The sequence below is a fragment of the Oncorhynchus tshawytscha genome, linkage group LG15 (assembly GCF_018296145.1).
Source record: "Oncorhynchus tshawytscha isolate Ot180627B linkage group LG15, Otsh_v2.0, whole genome shotgun sequence".
Lineage (NCBI taxonomy): Eukaryota > Metazoa > Chordata > Actinopteri > Salmoniformes > Salmonidae > Oncorhynchus > Oncorhynchus tshawytscha.
In genome coordinates this window covers 11,595,698-11,614,655 of record NC_056443.1, presented here as the reverse complement: position 1 = coordinate 11,614,655, position 18,958 = coordinate 11,595,698, and the positions used below count along the sequence as shown (strand labels likewise).

The window sequence follows — 18,958 nt, the reverse complement described above, 5'->3', positions numbered from 1 at the left end:
TTAGACAGATAATTAATTAATCCACAAAATAAAGCTTCAAGGAGAGGTTCTAGTGATATTCCAGAAATAGAATACAACTGTTATTATATCTATATCTTCAAACACTATTACATACAGTGTCTTTATGTGGTTTATGAGGACGTACAGACCTGTTTCCTCCCAGAGAGTCCTGCAGTAGCCGGGTGAGTTTCGAGTCCCTGTAAGGCACGTGGGTGGACCTCTTACTTCTGTCCCCCAGAGCACTGATCACGTTACCCAGAGCAAGCTGCAGCGAGAGAGGAAAAACAGACCAAGGAGACATGAAGATGAGATGAGATCCTTAAAAATGAGGCTTAAGCATCTGCATTCTATCAAAAATAAAGCATCAAATCTTTCCTTTAATGTGACATTTAAATGCAGTTGTCAATCAAAGAGGTGGTGCCACAGTGTTGGTAGGACATCTGCAATATCTTTCTCAGCCACCAGGTGGCGCTTTCCCCGATAGCTTCTCAGCTCTACACAATTAGTGTATCATTGAAACAGTTCAGGTCAGTCATCCAAGAAGAGGACAAGGCATCACCACTGTCCTGACTCTCTAAAACCTCTTAGTGCTGAGTAACCTATGACCTTTACATGCACTGTTCTAGCATTGGGAATGGTCCGGGTCAATTCCATTTAAAGTCCAACAACTTCTAATAAATTGACCCAAACCAGGCACTGTGTGTTCACCAATTTTCTAACTATAGCATGCATTATTTTACAGTGAGAGTCTCACCAGTCCACAGTTGATGGAGATGCCTTCCTTGGCTCTATCCCCAGTAGCTCCTGTCCTCTTTAGTCTCTCCGACCCAGCCAGGTCCACAAAGTGAAACTTAGCCGTCAGCGTCTCGAACTCAGAGCTGATCTCAGAGGAACCGTTGGCCAGGCGGCCGTCTGTCTCATTGGACTCCTGAAGGAGATGGGTATGGTGAATAAAACAAAGAAGAGACTGTGGGGGGAAATACACCTGGTGATTGTGTGTGTAATTCCATGTCTTGGACACGTGTATGGACATTTCGGCTCGAGCATTGATTTAGGCTTATGAGAAATATAACTGGTGGCTTTCGTCTTCCATTATAGCTCTCAATAGCAACACCAGTGGATAGACATATCTGTGTCTGTAGCAGCCTGTATATTGTCCATTTAATCAGCGGGGCAGAGAGAGGAGGGTGACATCATGCCCAGCTGGTGTGTGTGTCCATTGGGATTTATGTGGGGAGATATGCTGTGTGGTGAGCTGTGTCGCTGGCTGGGGAGCTGTGTGGGAGGCTTGGGTAACGCTGCATTTCACAGTCCTCTTGTTTATCAGCTGGGGGTGTTTATTGTTTATCTCATAAATACTAGGAAATGAAATGTTATTAATGTGTATTTTCACAATCGGAAACAAACGAGTGGTTGTATGTTACAACAACCCCCAAATATGCAGCCTAATAACCTTTTTATCATGTAATTTCTAAAGAATGACAGTGAAAATAGTACAGCCAGTGAAATAGACTGTGAAAAGTGTATCCTATCCTAGGCTTGGCTCTAGAGAGCTCCAGGCCACTGGTGCAATGCCACGTACGCTGTCGTCTGGAGTGCAGACTCTGACTTGGCACAGGTGGATGGTGAAGATGGCATGGGAGCGCGAGCTCTGGATGTTCATCTGGGTGCTGGCTGTAGTACGGGACAGAGCACCCAGCTTCAGACACTGCATCATCTGTACAGGGAGGGGGAGGGAGGACCAGGGATAGGAAAGGAATAGGAGAGTTTAGAGTTAGTACAGTGTATTCAAGAGAGAAATTCTGTTTGTTACACCCTGTTTCACCTGTCTTTGTGCTTGTCTCCACCCCCCTACATCTTCGTCATTATCCCCAGTGTATTTATACCTGTGTTCTCTGTTTGTCTGTTGCCAGTTCATTTTGTTTCGTCAAGAATGCCAGCGGATTTTCCCGTGCTCCTGTTTGTGTCTAGTTCCTGTTTTCTAGCTTTCCCGGTTTTTGACCATTCTGCCTGCCTTGACCCTGAGCTTGCCTGTCGTTTTGTACCTTGTCACACCACCCTGGATTACTGACCTCTGCCTGCCCTGACCCTGAGCCTGCCTGCCGTTCTGTACCTTTCAGACTCTGCTTTGGACTACTGACCTCTGCCTGCCCTTGACCTGTTGTTAACCTGCCCCCCTGTTTTTGTAATAAACTTTTGTTACTTCGAAACTGTCTGCATCTCTGTCTTCTCCTGAGCCTTGACCCAAACACATACACAGACAGATTTAGGCTCACAGCAATAACATATGTTTAACCAACGACCATAGGTACAGATTGGTGTTCTTCTGCTTTAGATTGTGATTGAGACTAACCTCTGCCTCGGAGGTGACCGTGCGCGTGGTGACTCCCACAGTGTAGATGCCTCCGCTAGCATCCTCATGAATCTTGATGGTGGACTTCTGTCTCTTCCCATCCACGTCCCGCTTTGATTCAAACAGATCCAACACTTCCTCATTGTACAGCTGGGATAGGAGGAGAAAAAACAAGCCAATGAACCAATACCCCAAATCCAAATAACTGTGCATGGAAAACATCAGTAGTTAAGTCATTTTGGTTATAGAAAGTATACTGCTTTATTAGTTTTTAGAGACATGTACCAGCAAGCGATATCAGATTTGAGTGAGACGCGTAATTCCCTAGTAATTACTCTATGGTGATAAATCATCTGCCTGTAGAGTTAAATTAGCTGAACACATCCCATGAGCAGACAGAAGTACAGTATGCTTCCATCTGCTCCAGGTTGCTACACACAGCTGCTGCGACCCCTAGCCAGAACCCTTTCCCCTAATACCGCTCTTGTGTTAGCAGCTCTAAGGGAAGGGAACCGGATAGGTTTAAGTAAGCAATAACGAAGGCTCCAACCTAGCCTTCCAGGGCCAATTGGCTTCTTTTCAGATTATTAGAAACCTGCATCTCCAAGCTTCCTCATGTTGTAGAGCTAATGGGAGACTACAGAGATACAGAGAGAGATTGCATTTCTGGTTCAAAAGTGTAACCAGTGGGGATTGAATACGGGTCTCCCGCTCACCAACCCAACGTCTTAACCAAATCACCTCAGCTACAAAAAGCACATAGTACGTTTTGTCCTTTCCGTCACACATACCTCCAGGAACTGTGCGTTGATCTTGAACTCGGGTACAGGCTTGCCCTGCTCTGTGGCGGAGTGCCGTCGTTCCTCAATGCCCCTGAAGAGGTGCTTGACTGCCCGGGGAATGATGCCCAACTCCTCCTCACTGATGTTCACGTCAAACCCTGTGCCCATGGTGTAGGTCTTCCCCGAACCAGTCTAGGGGAGAGGGACAAGAAGGGCGAGGATATGATAGGATCAATAACCAATTATATTGTTTCATTTATTTACTCCTTTATCTGACTTGAAACTTATTCAGACAGTCAGTGGGCCTATGCTGCTATTTCATGAATAAAGGAAGTTATAAACGGGGAGTGGGGATCAGCTTTTCTTACTCAAATTAAAAAAACAGTACAAAACGCCAGAATAGAAGAGAAACAAGCCCTGTCAAAATGACTCTCCTGGACTAAAGCCATTCCTAATATATGTAGCTACGACTGCACAGTGCACACACATTGGGGTTGGGGGCTTGGTTGTCATGGTGACTACCAAAGGAATGCGACGCTAATTCACACGTCACCTGAAAGATACTCGGACAGTAGTGTGTGTGTGTGTGTGCGTGCCCGTGGGTTTTTGTGTGTATTTGTGTAGATGTAATGTGAGTGTGTGTGCATGCATGCGTACATATAAATTGTTGTGTGTGAGTGTGCATGTGTATGCGTTTGCGTGTGCGCAACCCGCTGTACCCCCTGAATGAGAGTCTGACAGGGAGACAACGGGGCTGAGAAGAATGGAGCCGGCAGAGGAGAATGGACAGAGAGATTAAGAGGAGGAGGAGAGGAGTGAAAGAAGAGTTTGGCAGAGCTCCACTATAGAGCTTCAGGTCAGAGGAAGAGGTTGTGACAGAAGCAAACACAAAAAAATATGAGAGAGAGAGAGAGAGAGAGAGAGAGAGAGAGAGAGAAAAAGTGAACAAGTTTGAGAGATTAAGAGCAAGAAAGGGCAAGGGGGATACCTACTCAGTTGTAGAACTGAATGCCTTCCACTGAAAGACAGACAGGCAGAGAGAGAGAGAGAGAGCAGGGAGAAAGAGAGAGAGCAGGGAGAAAGAGAGAGAGCAGGGAGAAAGAGAGAGAAAGAGAGAGAGAGAGAGAAGAGAGAGTGAGAGCAGGGAGAAAGAGAGAGAGAGCAGGGAGAAAGAGAGAGAGAGAGAGCAAGGAGAAAGAGAGAGAGCAGGGAGAAAGAGAGAGAGAGCAGGGAGAAAGAGAGAGAGAGCAGGGAGAAAGAGAGAGAGAGAGAGAGAAAGAGAGAGGGAGAAAGAGAGAGAGCAAGGAGAAAGAGAGAGAGCAGGGAGAAAGAGAGAGAGAGAGAGGGAGAAAGAGAGAGAGAGCAGGGAGAAAGAGAGAGAGAGAGAGAGAGAGAGAGAGAGAGAGAGAGCAGGAGAAAGAGAGAGAGAGCAGGGAGAAAGAGAGAGAGAGAGGGAGAAGAGAGAGAGAGAGAGAGAGAGAGAGAGAGAGAGAGAGAGCAGGGAGAAAGAGAGAGAGAGAGCAGGGAGAAAGAGAGAGAGAGCAGGGAGAAAGAGAGAGAGAGAGAGAGAGAGAGAGATAGCGAAAGAGAGCCTGATAGATAGATATGAACATGTACTGTAGAAAGTCAGTCGCAGGTGTTAATCTATCAAGCCAATAAAAACCCTGAGGTTGGTCCCGTTAGAACATGCCTGCTGTTGCTGAGTTGACTGAGTCTTCGTGGCCTGTTGGCTTCTCTCTTCATCTGAAATCAGCTCTATGAAGACGTGGAGCCTAACTGAGAACAGTTTCAAAGCAGTGCTATATAACTCACTGATACACAGTTATAAGGTTGGATAAATGACGATGCTACGGTCAATGTGAGTTTAGCAGAGTTATAGTATATCCCTCACTGAGTCACAGACAGGGGTTTGATGAATGACGTTGTAATAGCCAGTGTGAGTTTGGTATTGGAAACAAGGTGTGATAACATGTTCTGCTTGCTTACAGTAACAACACTGTTTTTTGAATTCATTCGGCAAGGGACCAGAGACCACAGGACACGTGGTGGATTCCTGGGGGTGGCAGAGCCCATCCCTTTCCTTGGGTGTGTCCAGCACTGAACCGCATTGCGTCTGTAGGCAAATATGTTGCGTGTATGTGTTGGTGTTTTTTATGCGTTTGTGCGCATGTTTGTAAATGTGTGTGTGCATGTGTGTATATGTATGCATTTGTGCATGTACGCCTGTGTGTGTGTGTGTGTGTGTGTGTGTGTGTGTGTGTGTGTGTGTGTGTGTGTGTGTGTGTGTGTGTGTGTGTGTGTGTGTCATGCAAATATCTGACCTGTCCATAGGCGAAGATGGTAGCGTTGTACCCCTCGAAGCATCCATCGATGAGTTTCTCAGTGCAGTGTGTGTAGATGATGTCCTGCTGGGAGTCCATGTCAAACACGTAGTCGTAAGTGAACGCCTTGTCTTTACCCAGCATCACCTGGGGCTCGGCGGGCATGCAGAACGTACAGATGTGACATCCCTCGATCTTCTCCCTCGCCAGCTGAGGACGAATCCTGAGAGAGGGTCAAGAGAGATGCCGGGTTACGGTTTGTAATTGTATAAAACGTTAAACGTGAATAGATATACAGAAAAAGAGAGGGACGGCAAGAGAGAGAGAGAAAGAGAGAGAGAGAGAGAGAGAGAGAGAGAGAGAGAGAGGAGAGAGAGAGAGAGAGAGAGAGAGAGAGAGAGAGAGAGAGAGAGAGAGAGAGAGAGAGAGAGAGAGAGAGAGAGAGAGAGAGAGAGAGAGACAGAGACAGAGACAGAGACAGAGACAGAGAGACAGAGAGACAGAGAGACAGAGAGACAGAGAGACAGAGACAGAGGAAGCGAGAGTTTATAATGGAGATGTTTTGTGTGCTTGGTTTCCATCTATGCCTTCTTATTTGCTGAAGGCAAAATTACATTTGAGGCACGGAAAACATTATCACATAACAGTTAGTCATTTCATAACATTTCACCCTTCGGTAGATGTGTCTGATATGTTAATATCTTCACTTCTATAGTGTTATCAGAAGAGGCATGGAAACGTTATCCCATATCGCACTGTCACTACACCCGACTCAGTACTTATTCTGATGTGTTGACATATTGACTATGCAGAGATGTGGCATGCAGATGGTAGAGAGGCCTTAGCTCCTTGACAAAACCTCAAGGGCAAAGCTTTGATAAGCAGAGTTTGAATGTTGAAAGTTTGATAAGCTGAGTTTGAAAATTTCATGTCGAGTATGATTCAGGGTTATGGTTGACTTTTAGACATTAAGTTAACCACTTAACCCGTCTTTTCACGATATGCCACGTTTGAGTGCTTTATTGCTTCTATAAAACAGTTAGCTTCATCTGTGCTACATACAGTAGATCTGTTGGTCCAGTTCTTAGTAATACGTGTATTATTCACTAATCTGTTTTTCTAGGGGCCTGGAGTGTGTGTGTGTGTGTGTGTGTGTGTGTGTGTGCGCATACCTGCGTGTTTGTATGTGTGCCAGCGTGCGTGCATACCTGCGTGTGTGTGTGTTTGCGTGCCTGCGTATGTGTGTCTGTGTGTGCGATTCCCCTCACGCTGCCAGCACACTCCACCACTCTGCCCCATACAGAGCCCTCAGTGTTCGAGCCTGGGCTCAGAGAAGAGTGGAAGCTGTGGAGCTACATGAGGTAAACAGTCACACCCTGCCTTGCAATTCCCCCATACACGCTGCCCCTGCGCCTGTCTAGCTCATCACAGAACTCACTGGACAAATATCACAGGATTTCAACTAAATTCAAATGTGAAATATTCAGAAGACTTGATGGAAGAGTACTGTAAGTAAATGCATTACTTGTGTTGTGCACGCACGCACACACGCACACACGCACGCACGCACACACACACACACACACACACACACACACACACACACACACACACACACACACACACACACACACACACACAGACACACACAGTCAGGCTACAGTGGTGTTCTTGTGCCCCAGTGACATCAGATCCCGGCTATTTAGCATCCTCTCTCTGGGATTACACAGTGAATGAGAAGAGGGGACAAAGCGAGGGAGGGATAGATGAGAGGAGAGGAGGTTGAGAAGAGGGGAAGAGGAGGCTGCATTACCTGTAATGTTACACCTCTAGTACATAATCTGGGTCATAACTTCCTTCTGTATTTGCTACAGAGTATTTCAGTATTTCCGTATTGCTGCTGCCTCAACAGGTAGGCTAGTATACTAGTCCATTACTGATCTCTTTGTTCATGTTCCTGCAGAACACCCCTCTGACAGACCTCTGTTTGACACAAGTTTCAGGGGTTTGGGGGGTTAGGGGGAATCCACAGTAATCCCTTTGGCCCACTTCCTAAAACAGGACAGAACCATCACAACAAAGATAATACTCATCACCGCTTACAACACGTTAAGTAACAATAATGCGGAAATACTAAAAGTGAGAATGCTGAGCTGGCTTCCAGCCAAAGATGAGATCAAAGATACTAGATAATACACAGCACTGGTCATGAGATTACATTCAATAGCATTTCATTTGATGTCAAATGTCCCTACATGAGGAAAGAGAGTGAGTTCAGTGCAGTGTAAATCACATCATTGGTCTGATTGATTGTGATGAGAGCATCCCAGCCAAGGCGGTGACGCAAGACAAACAGTCAAACACTCCTCCTTGTGTGTGCATGTCTAGGACTCCAGCCTTGCTCTGTGACATCCCCCAGTGTCTTCCATACACAATATCCTGGGAGAATCTCAATTGCATTTCCTTGTTTCCTTGCTTCCTCTCTCCTTGAGGCGAGGAGAGAGAACATGAGGAATCGAGGAAATTAAAGTGAGATTCTCCCAGGATATATGACCAGCTCAAGATTGTTGACAGATTCCTCCTGAATAAAACCAATAAACTTAACTGACCACTGCCACTTCAAAGCTGTTTTCTCAACACCAGAAAGATATTTCAGACCAGAAGTTTGTTTAAACAGTATAGGCCTCTAGACCAGAGCCATATAGATCAATGTTTGCCACCGTTCAAAAGTTTTGGGTCACTTAGAAATGTCCTTGTTTTTGAAAGAAAAGCACATTTTTTTGTCCATTAAAATAACATCAAATTGATCAGAAATACAGTGTAGACATTGTTAATGTTGTAAATGACTATTGTAGCTGGAAACGGCAAATTTTTTATGGACATAGGCATATAGAGGCCCATTATCAGCAACCATCACTCCTGTGTTCCAATGGCACGTTGTGTTAGCTAGTCCAAGTTTTTCCTTTTAAAAGGCTAATTGATCAGTAGAAAACCATTTTGAAATTATGTTAGCACAGCTGAAAACCATTGTTCTGATTAAAGAAGCAATAAAACTGGCCTTCTTTAGACTAGTTATTTGGAGCATCAGCATGTGTGGGTTCGATTACAGGCTCAAAATGTCCAGAAACAAATAACTTTCTTCTGAAACTCGTCAGTCTATTCTCGTTCTGAGAAATGAAGGCTATTCCATGTGAGAAATTGCCAAGAAACTGAAGATCTCGTAAAGTGCTGTGTACTACTCCCTTTACAGAACAGCACAAACTGGCTCTAACCAGAATAGAAAGAGGAGTGGAAGGCTCCAATGCACAACTGAGCAAGAGGACAAGTACATTAGAGTGTCTAGTTTGAGAAACAGACGCCTCACAAGTCCTCAACTGGCAGCTTCATTAAATAGTACCCACAAAACACCAGTCTCAACGTCAACAGAGACGAGGCGACTCCGGGATGCTGGCCTTCTAGACAGACTTTCTCTGTCCAGTATCTGTGTTCTTTTGCCCATCTTAATCTCTTATTTCTATTGGCCAGTCTGAGATATGGGTTTTTCTTTCTAACTCTGCCTAGAAGGCTAACATCCGGGAGTCGCCTCTTCACTGTTGACATTATATATAATGAGAAGTTTATGAGTGTTGAGCACACTTCACAGTGCAGTGTGAGTGAGTAGTGCACTTGTGTACATTACATTTGTCCTCTAGCTGGGATAGTTGACTGACAGGTTTTAGGCTATAAGTGAAATGAAAACACTGGATCCATCAGGGTGAATAATGGTTGACATATACAGTAGCTGCTCCATACCTTCATGTAGACTTAAAGCACTAATTCACCCTCTAGACTACAGCAGTGTTTTTCAACACTAGTCCTGGGGATCCAGAGTGGTGTAAATGTTTGTTCTAGCCCAGCTCTGACAAAACGAATCAAGGTAATCAGTGATTAGGTGATTAGTTGAACCAGATTTGTGTTCGTGCTGGCCTGAACCAAAAATATACACCCTTTGAGTCCAACTCCATCCCCAGGACCAGCATAGGACAACACTACACTATTGTGCCAAAACGTATGAAGTCTTATGTGTTGTTTTCTAGTAATCTAACTCTCCAGTTCCTGTACCTCTATAGGGGACCCAAAGCCTTTGCCTAACACAGTACAAGGGGACTGACTGACTGAGCAGAGAGCTATTAGCTCTCTGTGATAACGACTGTACATTTACCCTCCATGACAACTCAGTCAACCCCCCGGTCAGGTTAAGCCTGCTTCAGGGAATATAAAATATATGTTGAAAGTATGCAATAATCTGGTTCAGAAGAGATGGGCTGAAGTTAACTGAGGTGGGATAGGTCGCTTCTGTGAGATGAAAGGCTGACACACACATGGACTGACACACACACATACACGCAAGCCAACACACACGCGCAAGGACACACACCGTAGAGCTCCTGAAAGACTCTCCTCATGTGACATGTCGAGTTAGCGTCACACTGGAGACCTCATTACAGCGATTACGGTGACAGCCAGAGGAGCCATGCACCACGGCGGCGGCACTTGGTAACTCACTAACCCCTCTCAGAATAAAATGGGCAGCGCCAGGCTAGCTCACTGTAGCTCTACCCCATTCAGAAGCAGCTGTCCTGGGCCTGAGCCGAGACTCTCCTTTCTCTCCTATGGACCCAGTACGAATTATCTGGGGCAGCCTTGCCTGTCTGTCTCTCTTTGTCGCATTCTCTCTCTGTCCTTCTCTCCCTCTCCTCTCACTCTCTCTCCCTCTCATTTTCTGTCTCTCTCATTCTCTCCCTCCCTCCCTCCCTCCCTCTCTCTCTCTCTCTCTCTGTCCCCTTCCTCCACACAGCTACCACCACCACCACACATTGACCTGGTTCAAAGGGCAGCAAGACGCAGGGCCAGGCGGTAGCACAGTCACATTTCTCACCAGCATAATCTCCTACTAAACAAACACACTTCAAACAGAATGGCTCTTGTAAAATTTGAAATGTACTGCAGGCCAGAGGCCAGGGTGCACTGGCTGCACCGGGGAAGGCTGGTGACCGTCATAACCAGTGTTCTGTGCTATGGATATGGTTGAGTCTATACAGTATGTGTGTAGATCTCCATGAATAATAATAACTATACTGGTAAGAAAGGTGATTAAGTCACAGCTTAATCATGCTGACTCTCTGCAGATCAGGACCTGACCTCAGCCCCTGCCTCCACCTCAGCCAACCACAATGGTTCCCTGAGAGACCATCACACATCATTTCCCATCTGCAAACCACAGCAGTCACAGCCCTAATCTAATTCTAGAGCTACAACGAGTCCAGAGAAGCATCTGGACCCACACTGAAGGGAAACAACCGGCACGATACACAACTAGATTACAGGAAACAATCAATCTTTCACTCATATAGACTTGTTCGGATTCATTTGAGAAGAAAACAGAAAGAAGAGGGAGGATTGCTGCCCTGTGTCCACACATTGCAAAGAGAGGAGAATAGAGTTAGGCAGCTGTCTTTTTAACTCCACTCATATCAGAGGTTAAATTGTGGCCAAGTACCTTGGGAATACAGGCACTAGGAACAGGGTTTTTAAATGCCCAATGCAGACGTTTTTTTAATATCAAGATAAAATAATTTCTGCGTAACAATTAAGTACCTTACTGTATTTAATTAGGGCTCCCGGGTGGCGCAGTAGTCTAAGACACTGCAAGAGGAGTCACTGCAGTACCTGGTTCGAATCCAGGCTGCATCACATCCAGCTGTTATTGGGAGTTCCATATGGATAAATAAGAATTTGTTCTTAACTGACTTGCCTGGTTAAATAAAATAATAGTTTAAATTTGTCTGGGAGAGGTCTCTGTGTTGGGAGGGGAAAACTAAAAACAAGCTGTTATTGGTGGCAGGTAACCTAGTGGTTAGCACACTGGGCCAGTAACCGAAATGTTGCTATATCGAATCCCCGAACTGACGAGATAAAAATCTGTCGTTCTGCCCCCTGAACAAGGCAGTTCCCTGGTAGGTGGTCATCATAAATAAGAATTTGTTCTTAACTGACTTGCCTGGTTAAATTGACAGAGAGGTTTGGAACTCTTGTTGTTATTGGTCTATTAATCAATTTACTGCATGGTGATGTCTCCATGGAAAGCCAAAACACTATGCAAACCTTCTGATTAGACGGTCCTGTGTAGATTGTATTTTCAACCAGCCACTATCAGTTAAATAATAGTGATCCAATTTGATTTGAGTGTTAGTTTCATCAGCTTTTGTACAACATGATATATGTAAACCATAGTAAAACATATTTTGACTGCATTGGGCCTTTAATGAGCGTTGGAACAGACCCTTTACTTCCCGGGTTGATTTTAACCTGAGACACTGATGCTGTAGAGCAGAGGTTAATGAGGGACCGTTCTACACACACACACACACACACACACACACACACACACACACACACACACACACACACACACACACACACACACACACACACACACACACACACACACACACACACACACACACACACACACACACACACACACACACACACACACACACACACACACACACACACACACACACACACTTTCTCTCTTCTCTGGCCCTTTATTGCACCTGAAACTGAGACCAGGGAACTTTAGACACCGGATTTACAGTGAACTTCTGATACACACACACACACACACAAATGCCGAAAAATGGTTCTGTTGTTGTGCTGCTTACAACAAGTGTCTCAATCAGTTTTGAAAGGTCCCCTTGAAAGAAGAATGAAAAGCTTCAGCTACGCCCTCTATGACATGGGTTAGAGCAGAACAGGCCTGGGTTAATGGATGCCCAGGGATAGAGGAAGAAGAGAGGGGATGGGGAAGGAAATGGCACTGTAGCCCTTTCCTGCAGTCAAATGACCTAGTGGCCTAATGGGTGGAATTGTATTAATATTTTTCATGATTTTATAATTAATAAACATAATTTAAAATCTGGTGTTTCTATGTCAAAAGGTTTTGTTATATTTCAGTTTTCTGTGACGTACTGTACAGTACCAGTCAAAAGTTTGGACACATCTACTCATTCAAGGTTTTTTCTTTATTTTTACTATTTTCTACATTGTAGAATAATAGTGAAGACATCAAAACTATGAAATATCACATATGGAATCATGTAGTAACCAAAAAAGTGTTATACAAATCTAAATATATTTTATATTTGTGATTCTTCAAAGTAGCCACCCTTTTCCTTGATGACAGCTTTGCACACTCATGGCATTTTCTCAACCAGCTTCACCTGGAATGCTTTTCCAACAGTTGAAGGAGTTCCCACATATACTGAGCACTTGTTGGCTGCTTTTCCTTCACTCTGCGGTCCAACCATCCCAAACCATCTCAATTGGGTTGAGGTTGGGTGATTGTGTAGGCCAGGTCATCTAATGAAGCACTCCATCACTTTCATTCTTGGTCAAATAGCCCTTACACAGCCTGGAGGTGTGTTGGCTCATTGTCCTGTTGAAAAACAAATGATAGTCCCACTAAGCTCAAACCAGATGGGATGGTGCATCGCTGCATAATGCTGTGGTAGCCATACTGGTAAAGTGTGCCTTGAATTCTAAATAAATCACAGACAGTGTCACCAGCAAAGTACCCCCACACCATCACACCTCCTCCTCCACGCTTCACGGTGGGAACTACACATGCAGAGGTCATCCTACTCTGCGTCTCACAAAGACACGGCGGTTGGAACCAAAAATCTCAAATTTGGACTCATCAGACCAAAGGACAGATTTCCACCGATCTAATGTCAATTGCTTGTTTCTTTGCAGCAATTCAACCATGAAGGCCTGATTCACTTGTTCTCCTCTGAACACTTGATGTTGAGATGGGTCTGTTACTTCAACTCTGTGATGCATTTATTTGGGCTGCAATTTCTGAGGCTGGTAACTCTAATGAACTTATCCTCTGCAGCAGAGGTAACTCTGGGTCTTCCTTTCCTGTGGCAGTTCTCATGAGAGCCAGTTTCATCAAAGCGCTTGATGGTTTTTGCGAGTGCAGTTTTCCGGATTGACTGACCTTCATGTCTTAAAGTAATGATGGAGTGTTGTTTATCTTTGCTTATTTGAGCTGTTCTTGCCATAATGTGGATTGGGCTTTTACCAAATAGGTCTATCTTCTATATACCACCCCTACCTTGTCAAAACACAACTGATTTTCTGAAACGCATTAAGAAGGAAATAAATTCCACAAATGTCCTTTTAACAAGGCAAACCTGTTAATTGAAATGCATTCCATGTGACTACCTCATGAAGCTGGTTGACAGACTGCCAAGAGTGTGCAAAGCTGTCATCAAGGCAAAGGGTGGCTACTTTAAAGAATCTCAAATATAAAATACATTTTGATTTGTTTAGCACTTTTATGGTTACTACATGATTCCATATGTGATATTTCATAGCTTTGATGTCTTCACTATTATTTTACAATGTAGAAAATAGTAAAAAATAAAGAAAAACCCTGGAATGAGTAGGTGTGTCCAAACTTTTGACTGGTACTGTATATAAAGTGTAATGTTGGGATGCAAACTCAAAATTTAAACTCTGACATGTTACAGGTGTCTTTTTTTAAAGCCCATAACCATACGTGTGAGGTGCATACTTTTCTCTCAAAGTAGACCCTGATTTAGCCCACTGCAGTAAAAGGTTAATGGGAATATTCTTATTGTCATCATCATCATTATCTGACGACATCCACCGATGTCATATGATATGCCTCTGATGGAGATGAGCTGGGGGAGGATGAAGAAATGGGCTGGGTGGAGAAAAAGGCACTTCAATGGGAATATTACTTCCCCTGTCACATGACTGACATCATCCACTGTCGTCATATGGAGTGGATTTCATACAAAGTGCTCCTGTCCTCATGCTCCAATGTTGTGTGTTTGTTTCAATTATGACATTGTGAAGCAAAACGCAAACGGCAACACTGTGTGTTGTGCGTGTGGATGACGATGTCATCTGTCATCATTCACTGTTCATCGGTTGCCTTTTTCAGGACATCAGGTGTGATCTCTTTTTGCCTCGACCTTAAGAGGCCCCTGACTCACTGACTGACACATTGTTTAGAGTCTGTCATAATATCAGGGTTGTAATGGTGGAATACGTGCATTAAGCTACGTTTACAGTGCATCACTGTGAGTAATAGCTACAGCAAAAAATAACAGCTGACAACAGCGGTGTCAGTGTTTAATGCTCAGTCTTCAAACTAAGTTATATTCCACTGTACTTGCTTTTAGGAACAGTCTGTCCATTTTTAAGTACCCTACTGGAGATCATGAAGCAAGTCAGTGGATAATTCTCAACGTCAATGCTCTGTGATTAACAGGTAGTAACAGGCTTTTCCCCCCTTAGAGCACAGAAAGACAAACTCTGCAGATTTCAACAACGCTCAACTGATGCAAACGATACATGTAAGCGCCTCCAACCAAATAAACCAAACTACTTTTCCCTAAAACTTCTTCCTAAAATGTCTTCAATAAATGGTCTTTGAATGAACAAATGTCTCTCTTAGTGTCCAGTCTCCACACAGGAAAATGATGTCACTTCAGTTACCAAGGCCACTAGTGAAAGAAGGGGAAGAGGATTCTAGCCAGAGAATTCTGCAACTCAAGAACCCCCACTTCTCTTCACCTGGCTTAAATCTGTCAGGGCTCTTCTAAACGGCCGAGTGATGTCCATTCACAGGGTAACCACACTGGGCGGGGTGGGGTTCACTGACCAGTGGCCACAGCTCTAATGCTTCCTGGTCACATTGCAGCTACAGGGAAGAGCAGGAAAAGAGGAGCAGGGGTCCACGCAGTGGCTGTCGATTTCACACTGTCAGTTAGGGGGGGAAACCAGGACAAGAGACAAAGGACACACACACACACACATCTTCTCTTCCTCAAGCCAAGCACTATGATGAATGACACAAAATAACAGCGATCATATGTGGAAACATTCAGGGCAGTTAAATAGCACTATGCCACAAAGGGAACTCTGTCAAAACACCAGATAAGAGGATGACACTAGCAGACATACAACCTTGTGAGTTGGAGTTATTTCGGATGGGAGAAAACAACCCAAGAATGTTTTGCAATGACACAGCCAAGGGCAATGAGTGATAATTCCAGAAAATAAATTGAGAGACACGTTATTTTCTTCTGGCAATGGGATAACAGTGAGACTCCTAAAACACATTAGTTTATCAATCTGGGCTAAGTTAATGTATCTGACCTCAAGCCAACACAAGCTTATCTTGTGATATTCTGTTGTGCCGTTTTAAGGGCTTGTATTTTGGTCATGTTCAGGTTTAAGGGCATGTTGTGATGATATTGTTGTGTGTTGTGTGAAAGATAAATATCTTATATCTATGTGTGAAACTAAAATAAAACTAATTTTAGAAAGTAAACACTCTGTCCCTCTGGCTAACAGGCTGGGGCAATGTTGTAGTACTCGAGTATAAAGGACTTGGACTTGGACTCGGAATCGAACACTAGGGACTTGGGAACTCGACTCGAGGTTTAGTGACTTGACTACATCACTGGGCTGGCGGTTGAGTGCAGCAGCTCAGCTGCAAAGTGCCTGTCGACAGAAGAGAGTCAAGAGACCCATCTCTCTATATATAAACAAAGAAGCTGTAGGCGAGGGAACGATACAAGGTGCAACACTGACAGAGACACAAAGAAGTACTCAGTTATCAGTTATGGCCTAAGAGTAAAATACATATAGAGGAGTCTCAGCCAGAAGGATTCAGCTACAACACGTAGCCTTACTTGTATACTGAGAGAAGTGGATGAAATTGAATAGGTACTGTAACTATTGTTATTGTCTCCCGTAGTAAGTAAGGACACGTTGCAATATCACATGACGTGTGCCTGCAGCTGGTTTGCATGTATTTGTATGGCGGTTCGTGCATATGTATCATGAATGTACTGTAAAACCATAACATTTTCTAGTGCCGTGGCAGGAAGTGCACTCTTCTCCTAAAAGTAATCCACCCTGAGCTAAGAGCAGGAGGAGCAGCTGGGCTTTGATTGACACTGAAAAACCAATGGGAGGTGTGGATGGTCAGCATAGACAAGGTGTCCGAAGAGGGGCATCTTGTGCGTTGGAGTCATAACCACACCTTTTAAAAAAGGTACCAGGCTTGGACTGAAATTTAGAAGTAGCTGTGGTGCTACAAAAGTTCTTAATTGCAAAGTGTCTTAACTGCAAGGGGTATACGTTTTTGTTTGTTTTAATCATGGAGACAGTTTGACTAGTGGAAAGGATGTTACTCTGTGAGGGTTTGGTCCCATTGCACAATAGCGGCTGTTTTGGTGACTTATGCCCCACATGTGAAAATCTGAAACAGAAGCTGCACTCTATATATCACACTAACATAACAAGGCATATCAATTATAGTGTAAATTCTATTGCTTTCTGAAATAATTGTCTTCTTTTGACTTTACCTGAACTAGTGTAAAAGGCCTGTCTAGCTTCTAACATGAACAACTTGAAACCTGAAACGAACAACACTGTTTGTTACCACTGTAGCCTAGCTCCAGGCTTGAGGGTATGCATAATTCATTCACTTCGAGGATATTGATGAAACGACCACTTGACTGGCTCCTCTGGGCACACTTTACTTGATCAAACATACTAACACTTACATGGGCCATGTTTATTCCATTTAGACTGAACTCATACGATACTGCCCCAGTGAATAAATACTTCAATATAGTTGTGTCCAGGACAGCTATAGCCTTGTCTGTGTGTTTTAACAGCGCTGGCCTAAAAACATGAAACAGGTGTAATGAGCACAAAACGAAGTTGTGTAAAGCACAGAAAAAGTGGAACCAAAATCTATGCGCCAGTCATTTATGTTCAAGAGCAGCGTCGGAAAACATATGTTCATGAGAGTCACTGATCGACTCCGTCGCAGTAATGCACCAATGAATCGCTGAAAACAAGACTGTGCACTTCTGGTGCCAAAACATTGAACTTTTACTTGTCGCGCTCATTAACTTCACAAGAGCATTAGGATGATAATGGACCATATGAGCCTTGTGCATGAAACTGGGGCTGAAGCATTAAGCCTCGCTAACTGACAGCAGTTGGCCAACTAGCACCGGCAGGCTGTGTATCTAACAACAACAAGCTACATTGGTGATCGCTGTGAGTGTGTGTGTGTGGTGTCTGTTTCAAATGCTACAAGTCAGTGAAAACCTGTCAGTCAACCTGTCTTAAACATGTACTTAGTTGCTGCTCGACAGTCTCCACCAGCACACAGAAGTAATTACAGTGGGAGGGGATGCAAACTCACAATTGAATAGTGGGTTGAGGGTTTCTTTATGGATATTACTATAACTCGTCAGGGCTAATGTACAATGTGGTTGCAACGATAGCAGCTCTGATTATGTTGTAAAGTCACGACAAGAATGATTAAGTGGATGCTTTAACTTTTTGTGTCAGCTTGGATGCCAGATATGTACTCATTATGTGCTTTCAAGTCAGTAGGGTTGGATCAAGGCAAGCACATACAAATCTGGCGGCCATCAGGCTGCAAGTATTACATTATATCAGAAGATGAAATGTCCTATATAATAGCATTATCCTTGAGACAGGTTGGCAGACAGCAGACAAAGCTGATGTTACCATGCAACAACTCCTCTGACACAGAGACAGACAGACAATCAGCCTAATGGACCCAAGGCAACAGCAGAAAACAGGCTTAGACCAACACAGGGCTGTCTCTGAAATGACTCTCTAGATCTCAGGAGTGTGTGTAACATTTTGTACTGGAGGTCTGCGTCTGTCTGAGGGTTTCGTGAAAGAAAAAACAGTGCCTATCTATTTATGAGCCACTGTAACGGCTGTCGTGCCAGTGTGTGTGTGTGTGTGTGTGAGAGAGAGACAGGGATAGGTAGAGGGAGAGAGAAAGGAAAAGCGGGCTACAGGCTTAGAGAGGGACTTGGCAAGGATGTGCCAGCGTGTGGGTGCCGTGAGTCGATGTGTACATAATGTGATAAAGTAAGCTTTGGTCTGCTGGGCCGGAGTTCTCAGAATAGCAGAGAGAGCAGTAAGGTGCAGGGTCAGGGAAGGTATCCCTTTACTGTGGGCTTAAGGGATCTGCTTACTGGCCCATACACTGGACACTTGGATTAGTGACAGGTACCAAAGTTTATATCAGGGCCCAGGGGCAGGTGAAGAGGCAATGGTGTGTGGGAGATTTAGAGCAAATTTTTTAGAACTCAGGGTCCTATATTACATATTATGAACATGTGATTACATGCTATCTGATCATCTATGCGTGTCTTCGTTTTCGTGATCACAGTTAGATACAGTAGATGGCCTTGTCCTGTATAGACTCTCTCCACTGGCTCCTCCATGAGAATAAAGAGTGGGAGCCTGATTGTCGAGGAAACAAAAGACCAAATTAAAGTTGCAAAAGAGAGAGACTAAAAAATAACTGGCAAATGCGTACAGTAATGGCCCCGACAGAGATGGTCGCCTCG

General features: G+C 44.2%; 1 protein-coding gene across 4 annotated transcripts in view; it reads right to left on the bottom strand.

Moving 5' to 3' along the window:
- The window catches only part of LOC112214417 (kinesin-like protein KIF21A), a 40,083-nt gene that overhangs the window by 19,414 nt on the left and 1,711 nt on the right, over positions 1–18,958 (bottom strand). For all 4 annotated transcript variants that reach the window (XM_042298158.1, XM_042298159.1, XM_042298160.1 and 1 more), the window contains exons 2-7: positions 5,457–5,679; positions 3,145–3,327; positions 2,354–2,503; positions 1,583–1,717; positions 755–928; positions 150–265 (exon numbers count right to left, since the gene is read on the bottom strand). In XM_042298158.1, coding sequence (XP_042154092.1) covers positions 150–265; positions 755–928; positions 1,583–1,717; positions 2,354–2,503; positions 3,145–3,327; positions 5,457–5,679 — 981 coding nt within the window. The remainder of the gene's footprint in view (positions 1–149; positions 266–754; positions 929–1,582; positions 1,718–2,353; positions 2,504–3,144; positions 3,328–5,456; positions 5,680–18,958) is intronic.